The sequence below is a fragment of the Schistocerca americana genome, chromosome 3, assembly GCF_021461395.2.
Source record: "Schistocerca americana isolate TAMUIC-IGC-003095 chromosome 3, iqSchAmer2.1, whole genome shotgun sequence".
Taxonomy (NCBI): Eukaryota; Metazoa; Arthropoda; class Insecta; order Orthoptera; family Acrididae; genus Schistocerca; species Schistocerca americana.
In genome coordinates, this window is record NC_060121.1 from 384,185,572 (window position 1) to 384,206,089 (window position 20,518).

A 20,518-nucleotide genomic window follows, 5' to 3' on the forward strand; every position below is an offset into this window, starting at 1 on the left:
CAGGCAGATGCCAGGATGGTTCCTTTGAAAGGGCATGACCAATTTCCTTCTCCATCCTCACCTAATCTGAGCTTGTCCTCCATCTCTAATGATCTCACTGTCAACGGGATGTTAAAATACTAAATCTCCTCCTCCTCAAAACTGAGTATGACAATGAAGTAATTTAGTCACGTATAACAGGTCAATGTGAAACCAAATTAAATGTTGGATGTTTTTACCAGCCACCCCCAATTCCGCTATCACAGTTCTAGAGTCATTCAGTAGGGTGTAAATACCCAGATCACACAATACTAGTTGGAGACTTTAGCCTACCGAGTACACACTATGATGTCTATGAATTCATTACAGGAGGAGGAGGAGAACGGGATGAGGAGGTCCAGACAGACAGTTGTGCAAAGTACTTTTGCGCACGTTTTGTGAAAACTGTCTTGAGCAGCTAATTCAGCAACCCACATGCAATGGAAATGTCTTAGTCTTGTACCTACAAATATGCCAGACCTTATCAACAACGTCAATACAGAAATGGGGCTTAGCGGTCATAATGTCACTACTGCAACTATGGTTATCAAAGTTAAGAAATCAGTTAAGAAGGCTAGGAGAGCATTTTCACTACAAAAGAGAAGATAAACAGTTGTTAGCATCTCACTTAAATACTGAACTGACATCACTTAGTTTCAGTAAGATGTAGAAGAATTACGAGTAAAGTTTAAGCATATTGTAAATTGTAGTCAGGAGAGTTATATGCAAGGTAAATGCATTAAGGATGGAAAAGATCCACTGTGGTTTAATAACAAGATTCAGAAAATGCTGAGAAAGCAGAGGCTGTTGCATTTTCAGTTCAAAAGATAATGTGCAAATGACAACAAGCAAAAGTTAGTAGAGGCTCATGTGTCAGTGAAAAGATCTGTGCGTGACGCATACACCAACTACCACCATCATACCTTAGCAAAACATCTGGCAGAGAATTCAAGAAAATTATGGTCCTATGTAAAATCGATAAGTGGGTCAAAAGCTTCCCTCCAGTCACTTGTTGACCAGTCTCACGTGGCAGCTGAAGACACCAAAACCAAACCCCAAGTCTTAAAGTTCATGTTCAATAGATCATTTCCAAAGGAGAATTGTGCAAACATACCATAGTTTGACCATCGAAAAGTCTCCTGTATGGACAACATAATAATAAGCATCCCTGGTATAGAGAAACAACTGAAAGAGTTGAAAACAAATAAGATACCAGGTCCGAACAGAATCCTAATTCAGTTTTTCAAAAAGTACCCTGCAGCATTTGGCCCCTTACCTAGTTAGCATTTATCGTCAATCTCCAACCCAATGCAAAGTTCCAAGGGACTGGAAAAAAGTGCAGGTGACTCGTGTATAAAAGAAGAGTAAAAGAAGGAACCCACAAAATTACAGAGCAATATTCTTAGCATTGGTTTGCTGCAGAATCCTTGAACACAGTCTCAGTTTGAATACAATAAATTTTCTTGAGACTGAGAATCTTATATCCACCAGCTTGCCCTTTTCTCACATGAATACTGTGAACTAGGGATGAAGGGCAACAGACTGATTCCATACTTCTAGATTTCCAGAAAGTGTTTCACACGGTGCCTCATTGCAGGCTGTTAAAGAAGGTATCAGCATATGGAATAGGTTCCCAGATATATGAGTGGTTCAAAGGCTCCTTAATTTATAGAACCCAGTACGTTGTCCTTGATGGCGAGAGTTCATCAGAGACAAGAGTATCATCAACAGTGCCCCAGGAAAGAGTGATAGGACTGATACTATTCTCAACATAAATAAATGATTTGGTGGACAGGATGGGCAGGAATCTGCGGTTATTTGCTGACGGTCTGTGGTGTACAGTAATGTGTCTAAGTTTAATGAGTGTAGGATGATATAAGATGAATTAGACAAAATTTATAGTTGGTGTGTCAAATGGCAGCTAGCTCTAAATGTAGAAAAATGTAAGTTAATGCGAATGAATAGGAAAAACAAACCTGTAATTTTTGGATACAGAATTAGTAATGTCCTACTTGACACAATCATGTCATTTAAATATCTGGATTTAACATTGCAAAGTAATGTGAAATGGAATGAGCATGTGGCAATTGTGGTAGGGAAGGCGAACTGTCAACTTTGGTGTATTGGGAGAAATCTACAAAACAAAGGTTGATCTGTAAAGGTGACTGAATATAGGACACTAGTGTGACCTATTGTCAAATATTGCTCAAGTGTTTGGGATCCATACTAGGTCGGACTAAGGGTAGACATGAAATAAATTACACATAGGCTGCTAGATCTGTTACTTGTACATTCAAACAACGGGCAAGTGTTATGGACACGCTTCAGGAACTCAAATGGGAATTCATGGAGGGAAGAAGACATTCTTTTCAAGTACCACTATTGAGACAGTTTTGAGAACCGGCATTTGAAGCTGACTGCAGAACGATTCTACTGCCTCCAACATACATTATCTGATTATCTGTAAGGACCAAGACCATGACCAGGATACACCCCCCCCCCCCCCCCCCCCCCCACACACACACACACAAGAACTATGGATCTTGCCATTGATGGGGAGGCTTGTGTGTCTCAGCAACAGAGATAGCTATACCGTAGGTGTAATAACACTGGAGGGGTATCTGTTGAGAGGCCAGAGAAATGTGTGGTTGCTGAAGAGGGGCAGCAGCCTTTTCGGTTTCAGGGGCAACAGTCGGGATGATTGACTGATCTGGCCTTGTAATATCAACCAAAACTACAGCTGTAATTTCTCCTCAGGACATACAGCTTTACTGTATGGTTAAATGATGATAGCGTCCACATGGATAAAATATTCCGGAGGTAAAATAGTCCCCCATTCAGATATCTGGGTGGGGACTACTCAGGAGGATGTTTTATCAGCAGAAACTAAACCGACATTTTATGGAATGGAGTGTGAAATGTCGGATCACTTAATTGGGCAGGTTAGAAAGGGAAATGGATAGGTTAAAGTTAGATATAGTGGGAACTGGTAAAGTTCGGTGGCACGAGGAACAAGACTTCTGGTCAGGTGAAACAGGGTTATATATACAAAATCAAATAAGGGTAAAGCAGGAGTAGGTTTAATAATAAATAAAAAAATTGGAATGCTGGTAAGCTACTACAAACAGCATAGTGAATGCATTACTGTAGTCAAGATAAACATAAAGCCCACACCTGCCACAGGAGTAAAAGTTTATATGCCAACTAGCTCCGCAGATGATGAAGAGATTGAACAAATGTATGATTTGATAAAACAGATTACACAGGTAGTTAAGGGAGACAAAAAATTAATAATCATGTGGCGCTTGTGAGGTAACGGGCGAGTTGTGGCGCCCCGGAAGTATTATATGTTCGGAGTTGGGGCGGCTGCTCGGGTCGCTCGGCCAACTGGAGGCCGGCAGCAAACACGTGGTGCCAAACATTAGCCGGACGAGAGGGGTAGCCCCAGCGCATGGTCCAGCCGCATGGCTGGAAATTCCGCTGTGACGAGGACGGTGCTTTGTGTCGATGAAGAAGATGTGTATGTCGAGAGTGCCAAAGATGGCGGACTTTGTGAAACCATCAAGGCAGGCATTTCACAGTTCATACAGAAATTAATAGCAGCCAGATGAATCATGATACCTCAAAAAGAAACATGTACATTACTATTATTTTCATGACAATTTTGATGGTGTAATCATATTTTCAATATCTTTATTAGTTTAAAGTTTAGTATCTATGGTAAATTATAAAACTGACACCCAGTAACAAATTTCCTAAATTTAAACGGTTCATCCGATTTCGTTGATCTATGTCCCTTTAGAAAGCTATTAGCGCAAACCTAAATTGGTATGAATTACACGCATGTAACTTAAATATTACATGAGTTATTGGAGGTCAAAGTGGCCGATTACTGTTGATTGCGTCAGGACATAAGTACTCCACAGTCACACAAAAAATGGTAGCAGCATGCTTATAAATATATTTATTCATCTATGCCTTTGTTTATATCTAATATAAATACTATTCAAGAAGAAATTGGTTAAATATTTACTGTGTTTTAGAAAGCACAGATACACTAGGCTGCTGGCCTACCTTTTGTTTCTATTCCTTTGAAATGTTTATTTGATTTGTTTATGTATTTAATGATGAGTTAGAGCGTGTTTATGGTCCAGCCGTTTTCAAGTTATTTAAAGGTAAACCAGGTATTTTGAATGTGTTTCAATATGTTTGTGAGTGTACATTTGCTTGGAGACATGGAGGGAGCGCCCTAGCCAATCACAGTGCTCGTTACTAAGGGAGGCAACTTCGGAGGAGGGAATTTACGTGTTTCTAGTTGCAACTGAAGGTGAAATGAAACTTATTGATGAATGTGAGGATCTAAAACGTTTGTCAGAGTATGAATGTGAGAATGTGTCTAAAGTAAGATTGGGGGTTAATACGGATGAACGGGGTGTAGAAATGGCAGTGTGTGCTGATTTTTGTCCGATCACAGCGGAATGTAGCAAGGCTGGGAATCCCAAAATTGTATGACAAGGTAGCAGCAAATTGTGTAATGCAGCACCGGAAGATAAAGTTGTGTACGATTCACGTGAAGTTAATTTGTTGACGGAGGAAGGTAAGGTTTCTGATGTGAATTTATGTAGTGATTTAAATGGTGTATCAGCAGATAAGGTTGCTGAGATGAATAGTTATGGTGATGGTGGTTTAGGCATCAATGTATTATTTCAGGAAGATAAAGTGTTTAACAGTGAATAGCTGCAAGTGTCGATGTTTTGGAGGGGAAAAGCAGTAAAGCTGTGCATGCTGTGGGAAGCATATTGGCGAAATGTGTGGAAGAACTAACAGAAAATTTAGAGAGGGCAGAAGTAAACAGTGTGGATGGGGATAGTTTGTGCAATGAAGTTCATATGAATTGGTATATGAAGGAGGAGTGTGATTTTAGTGTGACTGATTGGCGTTGGTACGGTTACGGTAGTTGCTGCTTCATATGTGGAAACGAGAGAAGTTTAAAATTGCTAGAGGTTTAGAAAAGGGAATGAATGAATTTGGGACGAAAGAAATATTTAATGAATTATTTTGGGATGAACCTGAGATTGAGGGATGGATTGAACAGGATGTGTGTACATTGGAATTGGAAGAAAAGGGACGAGACGTAGAAAATGATTTACTAAGGGAGAAATATTTAGAATTAAAGGAAATGGTAAACGTACAGCCAATTATTGAAATTAAAGTTCGCAAAGAAATGGTAGATGCACTTCTAGATTCAGGTGGTAACATGTCAGCGGTGTCTGAAAGTTTTATGAACATGATCTCAAATAGGAAATTAGTAATCTTCCCAGTCACCAGCGTTCAGGTATGAGTAAGCCAATAAGACAACAAATACTTTTAGAATTTAAATGTGGAGAAAATAAATTTGAGGTAGAATGTTTTGTAGTGAGTGGTCTAGTAAAGGAGGTAATTTTAGGAACTGACTTCCTGTGCAAATACAATACTTCGCTTAATTGTGTAGGGAATTGCCTAGAATTTGAATTTCAGAATGAAAAAAGGCAAGTAAAATTTAAAAGACTTTTAACAGGTGAAAATCAGATTGCTCATGCCATAGTTACTGAGGATTGGAGTGAGGAAGTCGATATGCATAACAGAATTAAGGAAGTGACTGATACAGTCAAAAGCACATCAGAAGGGGAAGAGTTGTGTGGGTTGTTGTACCGCTACAAGGATGTATTCTCGGATCGACCTGGTAAAGGTACCGATTTCGAGTACTCTATAAAAGTGAAACCCCAAGAACCAATAAAATGCAATCCGTATGTAATACCTATAGCTGATCGGGATGCCGTCAGAGTTCAATTAAAACAAATTTTGGATTGGGGTATAGTCAAACAATGTAGGAGCGATTACTGCAATCATACCATTATTGCCAAAAAATGGGATAACTCAGTCAGAATTGTATTAGGTGCGAGAAAAATAAATAAAGTATTTGTAAGGGAATTAGACCAACCTGGCAATATGGGGTAACTGCTGCAGAATTTTAATAATATCAAGTTAAAGTCCAGTTTTGATCTGACCTTGTGATTTTGGCAGATTCCGTTGGCAGAGGAAAGCAGACAGTACACTGCTTTGATTTTCGAAGGGAGAAGCTACCGGTTTAGGGTAGCACCATTCGGACTTACAATTTCTGTGGCAGTTTTTGTAAGAGCGCTGAGTCATCATGTCCTGGGGGAGAGTCTAATGAGCAAACTCGTGATATGCATAGATGATATATTGATCACTACAGAAACGTGGAATGAACATTATCGAGATTTGGAGGAGGTACTCATGGCTCTGAGACGAGGTGGAATGACCTTAAAGCTTGCAAAATGTGAAGTTTGTTAGAGCAGAAATTCGATTCTTGGGGCATATCCTCACTTCAGAAGGAATTTTACCTACTTCCGAAAAATTAAAGCCCATTGCCGAATGTAGTAGACCCAAAAGTAGGAAACAACTAAAGCCATACTTGGGCTTGTGCGGTTTCTACAGAAAATTCTTGTGGGAGGCAGGAATGAATATTCCGAATTTATGCAAATTGTTAAAGGAAAATGCAGCTTGGAGGTGGACCGAGGAATGTGAAATGGAATTCCAGGGTATAAAATATAAATTGTGCAATAGTAAGATGATGTACTACCCAGATATGTATTTCCCTTTCTGTTTAGTGTTGGACAGTTTGGACTATGGTATAGGTTGTGAGCTACTTCAGGAAAAGCTAGTCAATGGAAAAATTGAACACTGTAGTGTGGCATTCTCCAGCCTCATGCTAAATAAGCATGAACTGGGATACAGCATATCGGAGAAGGAGATGCTCGTGATTGTGCACGGATTTAAGAAATTCCGCATGTATTTAGAGGGCAGAAAAGTGACAGTGTTGTCGGACCACAAGGCTCAGAGGTATCTGCAGGACTGCAGGATACTGAAGGACCGCTTAATGTGTTGGGCAATGTTCATGCAGCAATTCGAATACGAAATTCGCTACGTCAAGAGTACAGAAAATTGTGTTACCGATGCTCTGTCCAGATTACCAGTGGGGGTGGAAGACAATGGAAGGGAGGAGTGAAACGAATTTAAGCTACTGTATATGAAGGGGGTAATGGGGAAGAAAGAAATTCGTGCGGTGTGCAAAGATATGCGGTGAGCACAAAACGATGATGCTGAACTGAAACACATTAAGGTGAATGTCGACAGCAAGGGATACGAGAAAATACCAAAATATTTTAAGATACAAAAGGGAGTGTTATTCCAGCAGAAAGATGAAGAGACGGACAAATAGAGACTGTGTTTTCCCAATACGTACGTGGAAAAGTTGATAGACTACGTCCATTTAAGTCACGGACATTACAGGGCCGAAAAGTGCACCGAAATCATCGAGGAATACGCCCACGTAAATAAGCTGGCCAGACAGGTCCGTACGCAGCTGGCGGCGTGCAACCGTTACCAACGGGTCAAATACTACACGACCGCGCAACAGGGGGAATTGCAAAACATTATACCTACCAAAGTGGGCGAGTTACTGGATGTGGACAATTTTGGCCCACTACCCACAGGATGTGGCGACATGAAGTACATCTTTGTTGTGGTGGACATGTTCTCTAAGTTCATTAAACTGTATCTGATATGGAAAGCAAATACTAAAACTCTGATCACTAAACTGGAGGAGGATTACTTCAAGAATATTGTAAAACCAGTAAGGCTGTTGTCTGACAATGGATCGCAGTTTATTTCGAATGATTGGAACATGTTCATGAATGACCAGGGTGTGCAACATACCTGTATATCAATCTGCTACCCAGTGAGCAACCTGTGTGAACAGTATATGCAGGAAGTAGGATGTTTATGTAGGACATATGCCATCAATCGTCATTCCAAGTGGGTGGAGTACGTGAGCGTGTTTGAGGACGTACTCAACAGTGTAAAAAAGTACAGCTATGGGGTACTCATCTTTGGAAGTCATGACCGGGACTACTCACAGAAATGGTAGAATTCCCGCCGTGAAAAGCGGAATCGGCTGCTGAAACAGAACAAGCAGTAATGGTCCGCATGAAAAAGTTAGCCACTGAAAGGAAAAAGCAACACGATGGATGATACAAACTGATGAAGTACAAAGTGGGTGACAAAGTGTTTATACGCACCAAAGAGCTTTCATGCGAAATGGACAGGGAGATTAAGAAACCAAAACATTGCATTAAAACAAGCGTTCAGTTCACAGTGCTGTCGAATGTGGAAAAAAACCGCAAATTGGCTTTCGTAAGAAGAAGAACAACACATAAAATGCAACAGGAGCGTAATATGTAAGAAATTGTCCACGCAACCTGTAAGTACAATTCAAAACATTACTACTTAATAGGAAATACCAACCACCAGAACTGTTTATAACCTATAGGCACAGTGACAAAAATGTAAATTAAATAGCTAACATACGTACATATTCCAGGCCACTGATGATGCCTTGCAGAAAATAAAGGCGAAACGCGTATGGCACTAAAATTGTGTTTTATTCAGTTGCTGTCAGACGGTCCATAAGTAAAAATTATCAATATACCGTAAGATTAAGAAATTATTCAAGTTATACTATGGGCCATTTGTTGTGGCAGAGTGCCCTCATCCAAATGCATACCGTTTAAAATACCCTGTCTCAGGAAAACCTTTGGGTCTAAGAAATGTGACGGAATTGAGGCTGTATGTAGAGAAAGGGAGAAGTGAAAAGCTGTTCTAATCTGTAATTGGTGGTAGGACATTTGAAGGGATAATTTATATGTTTATTTGGGGATTCATTAGTAATTTGTTAGTTCATTGTGGTACTGTAAGTGTGCAAAAAGGGGGAAGTTTAGGCACTGAGGATACGTGTAGGTCAGTGACCTCGTGGATTTAAGTAAAATATATGGTTGTATAAGAGTGTGGCAACGAATTTAGTGGTCAATTTGAAGTGATTAAAATTGTAATTATATGTGCATGCGGTTTTTGGTGCATGGAGGTAGGAAGGATTGATTTAAGCCAATTAAATAGAACTTATGGGAATTTGAGCTTACTGTGGTTCAGTCATTTGCTTTGTGACTTTGTTTCTAAGGTATCGTTTTCCGCTTGAGGGAATTGTTAGCAAGAATCCTGGTTGGTTTTCGGAAATGGTTTGTTGACGGGTTTCTACTTTTGGTTCTTGTTGTACACAGATTTGTCACGATAAATGGTGGAGCTCGGAATTTAGTGGCAGACACGATTCTGCGAGGCACTCGGTCAAAAGACTGAGTGAGTTGATCAATACTTCGTGCTAAAATCCATGTGAGCATGTGTAGTGCGGAAAAAAAAAAAAAAAGTTCAAGAAGGAGCCTTGGTGCTGAGTGAGTGACACAAGAAGTGCTTAGAAAATCACACGTAAGTGAAAGTGCATTTAAAAATATTATTTCTTCTCCAAAGACTTGATGATACATAACTGAAATGCTGTTTCATTCATAATTTGTGGTAGTTTCAGTTATTCTGAAATTCATGCTGCTCCCACACCACTACAAAAGTCTTGTAAACACTATTGGCCTGGCGTTTAATCATTTAATTCTGGTCTTTGAAATTTGTTTTATGAGTACTTGTATGAACTGAAGGGTGCTACTTCTGAACATTCTGGCAAGCCAGAATGTAAATAAGTGGAGGTGTGTGAGGTAACGAGCAAGTTGTGGTGCCCTGGAAATATTATATTTTTGGAGTTGGGGCGGCCGCACAGGCTGCTCGGCCAGCCGGGGCCTGGCAGCAAACGCGTGGTGCCGAACGTTAGCCATATGAGAGGGGTAGCCCCAGCGCATGGTCCAGCCATGTGGCTGGGAATTCCGCTGTGACTAGGACGGTGCTTTGTGTCGATGAAGGAAATGTGTATGCCGAGAGTGCCAAAGATGGCAGACTTTGTGAAACCATCATGGCAAACATTTCACAGTTTGTATGGAAATTAATAGTACCCAGATGAATCATATCTCAAAAAGAAACATGTATGTTACTATTATTTTCACAACGATTCTGATGGTGTAACTAGATTTTCAATATCTTTATTAGTTTAAAGTTTAGTATCTGATGGTAAATTATACAACTAACTCCAGCAACGAATTTGCAAAATCTAAACGGTACATCTGATTTCATCGATCTACATCCCTTTAGAAAGCTATTAGTGTAAACCTAAATTGGTATGAATTACAGGTATGTAACTTAAATAGTATATGAGTTATTGGAGGTCAAAGTGGCCAATTACTATTGATCGTGTCAGGCCATAAGTACTCCACAGTTACAGAAAAAAATCGTAGCAGCATGCTTATAAATATATTTATTCATCTATGTCTTTGTTTATATACAATATATATACTATTCATGAAGAAATTGGTTAAATATTTACTGTGTTTTAGAAAGCACAGAGACACTAGGCTATTGGCCTACCTTTTGTTTCTATTCCTTTGATATATGTTTATTTGATTTGTTTATGTATTTAATGATGTGTGTTAGAGCATGTTTATGGTTCAGCAGTTGGAATATTTATTTAATTTCAAGTTATTTAAAGGTAAATCCGGTATTTTGAATGTGTTTCAATACGTCTGTGAGTGTACATTTGCTTGGAGACATGGAGGGAGCGCCCTAGCCAATCACAGCGCTCGTTACTAAGGGAGGCAACTACCGAAGTGAATGGAGGGAGTTCGGAATGGTGCGGCGAGGACACAGGGAGTGCTGGACATGAAGGTGCGACGTACGGTCCTGGGAAAGACTTGGAGTGGAGCAGTTTGCACGTGATCGTGAGAGAGAGAAATATTTCGGAGTGCCGACCTGTACTCTTGTGTGAACTCCGTGGCTTCTGCAGTGAAGACATAGTGTGCATTTAGAAGTGAATATCTCATGAGCTATGTTGTTGTTCGTAACTAATTACGTGCAGTAGTAACCTATTGTTTCCCTGTTATTCAACTTATATTTTATTTAATTGCTGGACCATCGACACCAATAAGTGTTTTGTAAAAATATACCATATTCTCAAAAGTACTTCTACTATCGTACTAATCATTTAAAGTCATTACGATAGTACCTGCTAATTTTATTTAATTGCAATCTTTCATTTATAAATTGATATGTTACATTTATAATTCACAATTGCTGAGTGATAGAAACCTTCGACCATTCGATTCATGTGTGTATTCTTATTGTATACTGTAGACTCAGCAGTATTTGGCCTGTAATGCGGCAACTACATATCCCATCCCCTAGATTACAAAACCAGCCAAAACTTTTAGTATTGCAATCGGAGGGTACATAGCTGAGGGCCACCACCACACCACCTCATTTCATTTCAACATTTCATACTGTTTGAAAGCCTGCAGACTGGAATTCGATAGCAGAAAAGGAAGAGGTGGAAAAGTAGTAGGTGAATATGGACTGGGGTAAGGAGTGAAAGAGAAAGCCCACTTAATCATAGCTAACACTTGGTTTAAGAATCATGAAAGGAGGTCGTATACGTGGAAGAGGCCTGGAGACCCTGGAAGGTTTCTTAGAGATTATATAATGGTAAGACAGAGATTTAGGAAAGAGGTTTTAAATTTTAAGAAATTTCCAGGGGTAGATGTGGATTCTGACCACAATCTATTGGTTATGAACTGTAGACTAAAACTGAAGAAACTGCAGAAATGTAAGAATTTAAGGAGATGGGACCTGGATAAACTGAAAGAACTATAGGTTGTAGAGAGTTTCAGACGGAGCATCAGGGAACAATTGACAAGAACATGGGAAAGAGCTACAGTAGAAGAAGAATGGGTAGCTTTGAGAGATGAAATAGTGAAGGCAGCAGAGGATCAAGTCCATAAAAAGATGAGGGCTGGTAGAAATTCATGGGTAACACAAGATATTGAATATAACTGACGGAAGGAGAAAATATAAAAATGCAGTAAATCAAGCAGGTAAAAAGGTATATTAACATCTCAAAAATTATATTGACAGGGGGTGCAAAATGGCTAAGCAAGGATGGCTAAAGAACAAATTTAAGGATGTAGAAGCATGTATCACTAGGGTTAAGATAGATGCCACATACAAGAAAATTAAAGGGACTTTTGGAGAAAAGAGAACCACCTGTATGTGTATCAAGAGCTCAGATGGAAAACCAGTTCTAAGCAAAGGAGGGAAAGCAGAGAGGTGGAAGGAGTATACAGAGGGTCTATACAAGGGCGACATACTTGAGAGCAATATTATTGAAATGGAAGAGGACAAAGGTGAAGACGAAATGGGAGATATGATACTGTGTGGAGAATTTGACAGAGCATTGAAAGACCTGAGTCGAAACAAGGCCCCGGGAGTAGACAACATTCCATTAGAACTACCGATAGCCCTGAGAGAGTCAGCCATGACAAAACTCTTCCATCCAGTGAGCAAGATGTATGAGATAGGCGAAACACCCTCAGACTTCAAGAAGAATATAGTAATCCCAGTTCCAAAGAAAGCAGGTGCTGACAGGTGTGAAAATTACCAAACTATCAGTTTAATAAGTCACGGTTGCAAAATACTAGCATGAATTCTTTACAGGCGAATGGAACAACTGATAGGAGCCGACCTCGTGGAAGACCAGTTTCAATTCCGTAGAAATGTTGGATCACGTGAGGCAATACTGACCATACGACTTATCTTAGAAGATATGTCAAGGAAAGGCAAACTTACATTTCTAGCATTTGTACATTTAGAGAAAGCTTTTGACAATGTTGACTGGAACACTCTCTTTCAAATTCAGAAGGTGGCAGGTGTAAAATACAGGGAGTGAAAGGCTATTTACAATTTGTACAGAAATCAGATGGCAGTTATAAGAGTCAAGTGACATGAAAGGGAAGCAGTAGTTGGGAAGGAAGTGATACAGGGATGTAGCCTATCTCTGATGTTATTCAATCTGGGTATAATGAGCAAGGAGTAAAGGAAACAAAAGAAAAATTTGGAATAGGAATTAAAATCCATGGAGAAGAATTAAAAACTTTGAGGTTTTCTGTCAACATCGTAATTGTCACAAACAGCAAAGGACCTGGGTGAGCAGCTGAATGGAATGGACAGTGTCTTGAAAGGAGGGTATAAGATGAACATCAACAAAAGTGAAATGAGGATAATGGAGTGTAGTCAAATTAAACTGGATGATGCTAAGGGAATTACATTAGGAATTGAGACACTTAAAGTAGTAGGTGAATTTTACTATTTGGGGAGGAAAATAACTGATGATGGTTGAAGTAGAGGGGATATAAAATGTAGACTGGCAATGACAAGGAAAGCATTTCTAAAGAAGAGAGATTTGCTGACATTGAGTATACATTTAAGTGCCAGGAAGTCCTTTCTGAAAGATTTGTGTGGAGTGTACCCACGTGTGGAAGTGAAACATGGACGATAAATAGTTTAGACATTAGGAGAATAGAAGCTTTCAAAATGTCGTGCTATAGAAGAATGCTGGAGATTAGATGGGTAGATCACGTAACTAATGAGGAGGTACTGAATAGAATTGGAGAGAAGAGGAATTTGTGGCACAACTTGATTAGAAGAAGGGATCGGCTGGTAGGACATGTTCTGAGGCATGAAGAGATCACTAATTTAGTATTGGAGGGAAGTATGGAGGGCAAAAATCATAGAGGGAGACCAAGAGGTGAATACACTAAGCAGATTCAGAAGGATGTAGGTTGCAGTAGTTATTTGCAGATGACGAGGCTTGCACAGGATAGAGCAGCATGGAGAGCTGCATCAAACCAGTGTCTGGTCTGAAGACGACAACAACAACAAGGACCACGAAGATAAGACATGAGAAATTAGGGCTTGTATGGAGACATAGAGACAGTCGTTTTTCCCTCACTCTATTTGTGAGTGGAACAGGAAAGTAAATGAGTAGTCGTGGTATGCTGTATCCTCCACCAGACGCCGTATTGTGGATTGCGAAGTATCTACGATGAAATCACGAATCATCATTTGTGATGATGTTTGACAAAAAACTGTCATGATCAGCCTTATAGCACACAAGCAATTCGCACAGATGGTCATTTGTTGCTTTTTATGGTGTTCCATTAGACAGCGAGGAATTCAGCAGGCACACACCTTTGAGTATCCCCTCTGGTAAATGAGTGTGTCAGCACTACCAACAGAGATGTGCAGTTGTGCGGCAAGGTGTGTATGTGTGTGTGTGTGTGTGTGTGTGTGTGTGTGTGTGTGTGATTCTTCAATTACCTTGAATGAGTGTGTCCATATTTTCCAACATCTCTGGAGTCAGAGCTGTGTCCAACTGGCCACCATGTGGGAGATTGGACGTGTTTGCACTACCTTGTTGTAATGATACACCTTGCCCAATGACTCACCATGTTTTTTTTCATTGCAGGTCTTTGCAGACATTCTGTGAGTATCTGTGACACTCTGGTTTTCTGCCAAAAGAAACTAATGACAGCTCTCAGCATGGAACACACCTCTGTTACAGATGCCATTTTGAAGACTATATATAGTGCCAATACCTATGAGAACTTCATGAAATTACAGGGGGTTGTAAAGGGAATATTCCATGATGTCCCACAACAAATTCCACATTTTTTCAACTGAAATTGGCTGAGAAAAGAATGTGTTGCATTACTTATTGAATGAACCTCATATGCTGCACTACTCAGGATGATCATTTCCCTAATAAGTGAACAGTACAGTTAGATCTTTGTCTCTTCGCAAAGCACAGAGACTTTATGTCTCTGCTCTATTCATATTTGACTTTGAACGCTTAGCTGTTACTAGTGACTTGTAGTGAGCCGTACCTCATCTGTGTTGTTTTGTAAGAGATGCCGTACTAACTGTTTCAATGCACTGATGATATTTACAGTAGATAGTGTACGTGGCATACAAATGACGCTCACACCACTGTTGAGCACTGTGGTGGTTTCTTTGTCATGATTCTTCTTTGACAAGTTGATGACCGAGTGTGGTATCCCATGAGGTATACCTGCACTTATTCTGTGCAAAGTACTCAAATTTATTTACTTGTATCATAGTTTTGATAATATCAGCTTTTTGATGGACTGTTGTGGTCATTTCAACCCAATCCCACTTGAAAGGTAAGCAGGTTGTAGATAGAAAGAGGTGGAAACTATACAAACTGTAAGCAGTAACATCTAGTATGTATTATGCATGCTGTATTCTTTCGTTAACAACTGCTAGGCCAATTATCCATAAAATCTTGTTAACTCCAGCAGACCGTAAATGATGTTTGACCACAGCAAACTCTGGCACTACTTTAGTATATCTACAAATCTGTAAGAATGTAAAATTGCTCCACACTTATGACCATTTCATGCATAGCTTCTCTATGACATATGTTACCTGTGATGTCCTCCAGGTAGAGGAAAATTATATGAAAACAAAGTTCTGGATGGTGACATTCTTGGATAAATGCTTCACTGATTTCTTGCCAATTTAGATTTGTATGTAATTTCAAGATAATTAAAACACTGTGAATAGCACTGATGCCACATTAAATATTGTGTTACCAGTTACTGCTGAACTCAGGCCTATAAACAAACAAATGATTATGTTTGATGAAATAGAAATCTTATCCCGTATATCTACCTATGAGGATTCTGTCACCAAAGAAGCTGTTAACTTCAGAAAGTGCATTAACTACTTTAACCAGAACAGTTACTTCACCCACAGTGGTGCATGGAAATTAGTACTTTATGTTGAAGTGTTATAGAGAAATAAGCTACGTTATCAATTCTCTAACAAAATCAGCATCACTACCAATGCTCCTCCATTATAAACCTTGACATACTCTCGGATAGCATACAGAACTTCTGTAAGTTCATGATGCCTCCATGACACCATTTAGCCAACTAAATGAAGTACCATATGGTCTATGGATGATGATGACAGAAAGTACATACAAACCTCAAGTGGGAACAAATCCATAAAGCAGTTATCCACAAACATCACTGCGAAAAACTATGTTGTTGTGCCTTCTAAATGTTGTAGTAAGTTTTTATCTTGAGGTTTGTGTATTGTGTGTATGTGTATGATACCTCTACTAGACATGAGAAAGATGCGCAATAAGGCAAAGATTATCCAGAAATAAGGTGACACAGTGTTAGCAATCAGACTGAATGTATAATATGTTATACCAGACTGTAGCATACAATAAAGAATTCCAGTTCGCAACAATGCAACCTACATATAACATTATTACTAATATAATACCGAGGATATAAAACTTACCTGGTTACCCAGGAACTGTAACACCTTATTTAATGATGTGCTGTAATGTACCCTGCCGCACATTTCTATTCTTTAAGCAAAAAGTTACCCAATTGATCAATTTTTTTTTGCTGTTCAGAATCAAATTATATTATAAAATCCATTAACTTCGAAGGAAAGCTTTTAATGTAATGACTTTCATTTTTTTTTTGCAGACAGATTCTACAGTGCTGAAAATGAAATATTATCAAAAGAGGAGACAGAATACAAAACTAGTTATCATATTTGGGACTGTTGCATTGGCTGCTTAAACTGCATACATAGATACACATGGTACATTACCTAAATAAAATAATAAATTAAAAACACACATTAGAATGAATGAAGAAACTATTCAATGTTTGTACATCTTTTAAAGATCAAGAGCTGCCATAAAATCAGTGACTAGTGGAAAATAACAATAATAAAAATTATTATTATTATTATTATAGTTCTTTACTTTCGTTGCACTACATAGTGTGCATGATCACTCTCCAATAAAGTAATGAAAACAAAACACACAATGGATATCCTTTCTCTTCAAATTTTCAAACATACTCATAATAAATGACATGTCAAGCAAATGCATGACCTGTGTAAAACATTTGCAATTATAAGATGGTAGCTAGTAGCCCACACATAAAAATTCACATTTCTCCACTCAAGTGTAAACACACCATTTCATTATTTTGTGTGTTAAATCACAAACAACACATTTATAACTGAAAAATTAACCCTACTGCATCCAGTGCTAGTGGTGCTAATGCACAACTTCTTCATATAGCTTTGGCAATTCAGCTTCAAGTCGTATTACACGAATGTGAGATTGGAGATTTCCTGGAGACTGCCCGTCACTGAATGTTGAAAGATATGATATCAGCTCGTGGGAACCATCACCATCCAGATCAGCAACCAACACTGAAAAGAGAAAGAATATGCCATCAGTAAACTCTAAGTGTCATATCTTTACTCTGCTACCAGCAACACCCCCCCCCCCCCCCCCCCCCCGACCACTACACTATGAAATTATGAAAACCACCCACACAGTTTGGGGGGAAAAAAGAAAAAGAAAGCCAATGAGAGAGAGAGAGAACGCAAGTAATTGGCAACATTGCAACCCACATATAATGGAATGGGTGAATGGAGCAAAACGATGGGGCGGAGTGAAAATAAGACAGACTGACAGCTGGGAGGGAGAGGCAACAAGGGTGGCATCAGTGAGTCCATCCTGGCACCAGCAACGGAAGTCGCGTGTGGCACTTGATCAAGTGGGAGGTGGATTGAGAAAGGAGGGATATAGAACAGAGGAATAGGGAGACTGGGCTATCATCTGCTGATTAATGAAATGAAGTGAAAAAGCATAATGACTGGAGTGGAGGTCAGTGTGGGGCACGGACAATTCCCACCTATGTACACCAGAGAAGCTGGCAGACTGCACTATGAGCTGTTAATTAATGCAATTAAGTGAGAAGACGTAAGGACAAGAGTGGAGGTGGATGTGGGACAGAAGATATCAATACTTGGGGTCAGGGGTATTTTGTGATCAAAGGATCAAGGTAGCAGGGTCATGAAGTAACCATTCACGTTCAAAATGTTGTTTTCATCAGTATTTTCTGCCAGTAGGTGATAGACTCTGCTGTTATGCAGAGTTTGGCAGTAGCCATTATTTAGGGGGACAGCTGACTGATGATGATGTTCACAAAAAGTCTGTGGAGAAGTTACAGCACAATTGGTAAGTGAAATGACTGTTTTCACGGGAGGGTAGAATATGCCTCTGATGGGACTGGAATAATATATACTCGGTGGCTGCAAAGCATAGGTCTTGTACCGGGGTGTTCCCCAGGTATGTGAAATATGGGAATAGGTTTGGCATAAGGATTGACTAGGATATTTCATAGATTGAGTGGGTGGCAGAATACCATCTTGGGAGAGGCTGCACAGGTTTTGGGAAGGATAATCCTCATTTCAGGGCACAATGGAAAGTAATTAGATAGGTGGTCCTTTCCAGTTGGTATGGCGTGGGGGGCAGATGAGAGGGGAACAAAGGTGTGCTTGGAGAATTAAGGGCATCTGTGGGTATGTCATGGGGTATATGTTTGTGGACTAGGTTTGGAGGATAGCGCTTGTCTGTGAAGACCTTCGCAAGACCATCAGCAAAATGGGCAAGAGATCATTCATTACTAAAAGTGTGCTGTCCACAGGTGTCTATTATATGTAACAGATTTTTTAGTGTACAAAGGCTAGTAACTATTTAAGTGGAGGTCCTCTCAATGGTTGGTGAGCTTTATATGCACATTCTTACGGAGTCACAGGAGAGGTGGAGATCAAATGTTCAGGAATGTGGTACGCTGAGAAAAAGAGGATCAGATAAAATGGATAGGAAACTTGGCTGAAGGTTAAGGGACTAAACAGAAAGGTCATCTGTCCCTTTGTCAGAGACATCTCGTTTGGAGTTAGTCACATCACCCAGAAATTTGACTGAATTATGAAGTATATAGCAGTGGTATAATGAGGCTCTGAAATCAGTATTGATGCCACAGCTGAGAAATCATTCAAAGAAAAATAAATTAAATGTGTTGGGCCAGTAGGTAAGTTAGGAAAAGTAGGTAAGAAAAGATTGTATCTTGGCTCCGAGTCCATTTCCTGAAGATATCTTCAATGAACCTGAACCAGAAAAAGGGGTATGGGGGCTTAGGTAGATATGAAGATTTTCTCTGGATGATCAATTAACTGGATGGGATATGATGGTGCCACAATTGTACTGTGAACTACTTTGAATATCTTTCTATCATAGGAGAAGGCGTTGTGAATGAAGATATAGATGGTCTGGTGTATAATGAATGAGGTAGTGAGTTTGGAGTTTGTAAGATGTTAGGAAAGCAAGGGCACAAAGGAATAAGAGGAACGGCTTGTTATTGAAGAGGAAGGTTCTTCAATACTGACAAGCATACAGGTAAGTGGTAATACGGTGGTAACGGTGGGAGGTGATGATGGAAGCTCCATAGCCCATGCCATCTGGTTCTCTGAATTATGTATATGGGAATTATTACTGCGACACATCCTTCGAACCAGCAGTCGTCATAACCTCAATATTTGCTAGCCCCTCTCCATGCCCACCTCTGTCCCTGCCCTTATGCATCCCACTTCATTACATTAATGTACACCACGCTGACCTCTTGCAGTCTTCCTTCGGCTCTTTTCTCCCTCTCTCTACTCCTAACCTGCTTCTCCACTTCACTGTGTGTCACTCATGAATATTTTAACTGAAACTGGTCCCACATGACTACTCCATGCTCTCGGTGTCTCTTCTTCCTAGGTATCAGGCTTTCTTTCCCTCCCACCTCCACACTTCCCCCTCCTCCTCCCATTTCCTCTCACCCACTCTATCAGATCCACCTCCTGGCCCAGGTCAGGCTGCAGCTTCAACACAGTGTAGTATCTGGACAATGAAGCCATTGGTGTGTATGTGCATATGTTATTGTTTAAGTCTGAGAAAGAATATTTTCCAAAAGTATAGCAACAACATCAAACATTTTTAACCTATGAAGCTATCAATTGGCCAATGCGCTAACTACTTGGTGAGCGATTATCTTCACTTTTTTCCACCAAGTGGGGTAGCACAGTGGTTAGCACACTGGATTTTTATTTGGGAGGATGACGGTTCAAATCCCTGTCCAATCACTCACGTTTAGGTAATCCATGATTTCCCTGAATCATCCTTTTTGAAAGTGCACAGCTGATTTCATTTCCCATCTTTTGGAAACTGAGGTCGTGCTTTGTTTCTAATGACCTCACTGCCAATGGGATGTTAAGCTCTAATTTTTCTTTTCACTTCTTCCATTATTTATATTCAAGTCGGGATTTTCCAGTACCATATTAATTTAATTAAAAATATTGGTTAACTGTGTGGTGTACAGCCATTAATATTTGCACTGGAATAGCTGATATGACAGAGGGGGCAAAATAGTCATCTTGGTGAATGGAATACTTAGCATGTCACACAATCCAAATGTTGTACCAGCCACTGGCATCATAGTGGAGAGCAGGATGGGCAATGGTAAGTCAATTATTATTCGCAATTTAGTTATATTTTTGTTTATTTTGGTAGTACTGTCATTTTATGTTTATGACACATGCTTCGTCTATTTGTTGTTATATCTGCAATTTTCAAGCTGCTGGGTTAGTTTTGTCATCATTGATGTGCTGTTGATTATGGCTGCTCTGCTGTCTATTTGCACCAAAGATGAGCAACATTCAATGATCTGTTTTT

General features: G+C 39.6%; 1 protein-coding gene across 2 annotated transcripts in view; it reads right to left on the bottom strand.

Annotated features, from left to right (window-relative positions):
* Positions 1-16,602: 16,602 nt before the first annotated feature.
* LOC124606923 (protein FAM234A) overlaps positions 16,603-20,518 on the bottom strand; it is a 127,898-nt gene continuing 123,982 nt past the window's right edge. For both annotated transcript variants that reach the window (XM_047139036.1, XM_047139037.1), the window contains one exon: positions 16,603-17,166. In XM_047139036.1, the coding sequence (XP_046994992.1) occupies positions 17,009-17,166 (158 nt within the window). In that variant the 3' untranslated portion in view covers positions 16,603-17,008. The remainder of the gene's footprint in view (positions 17,167-20,518) is intronic.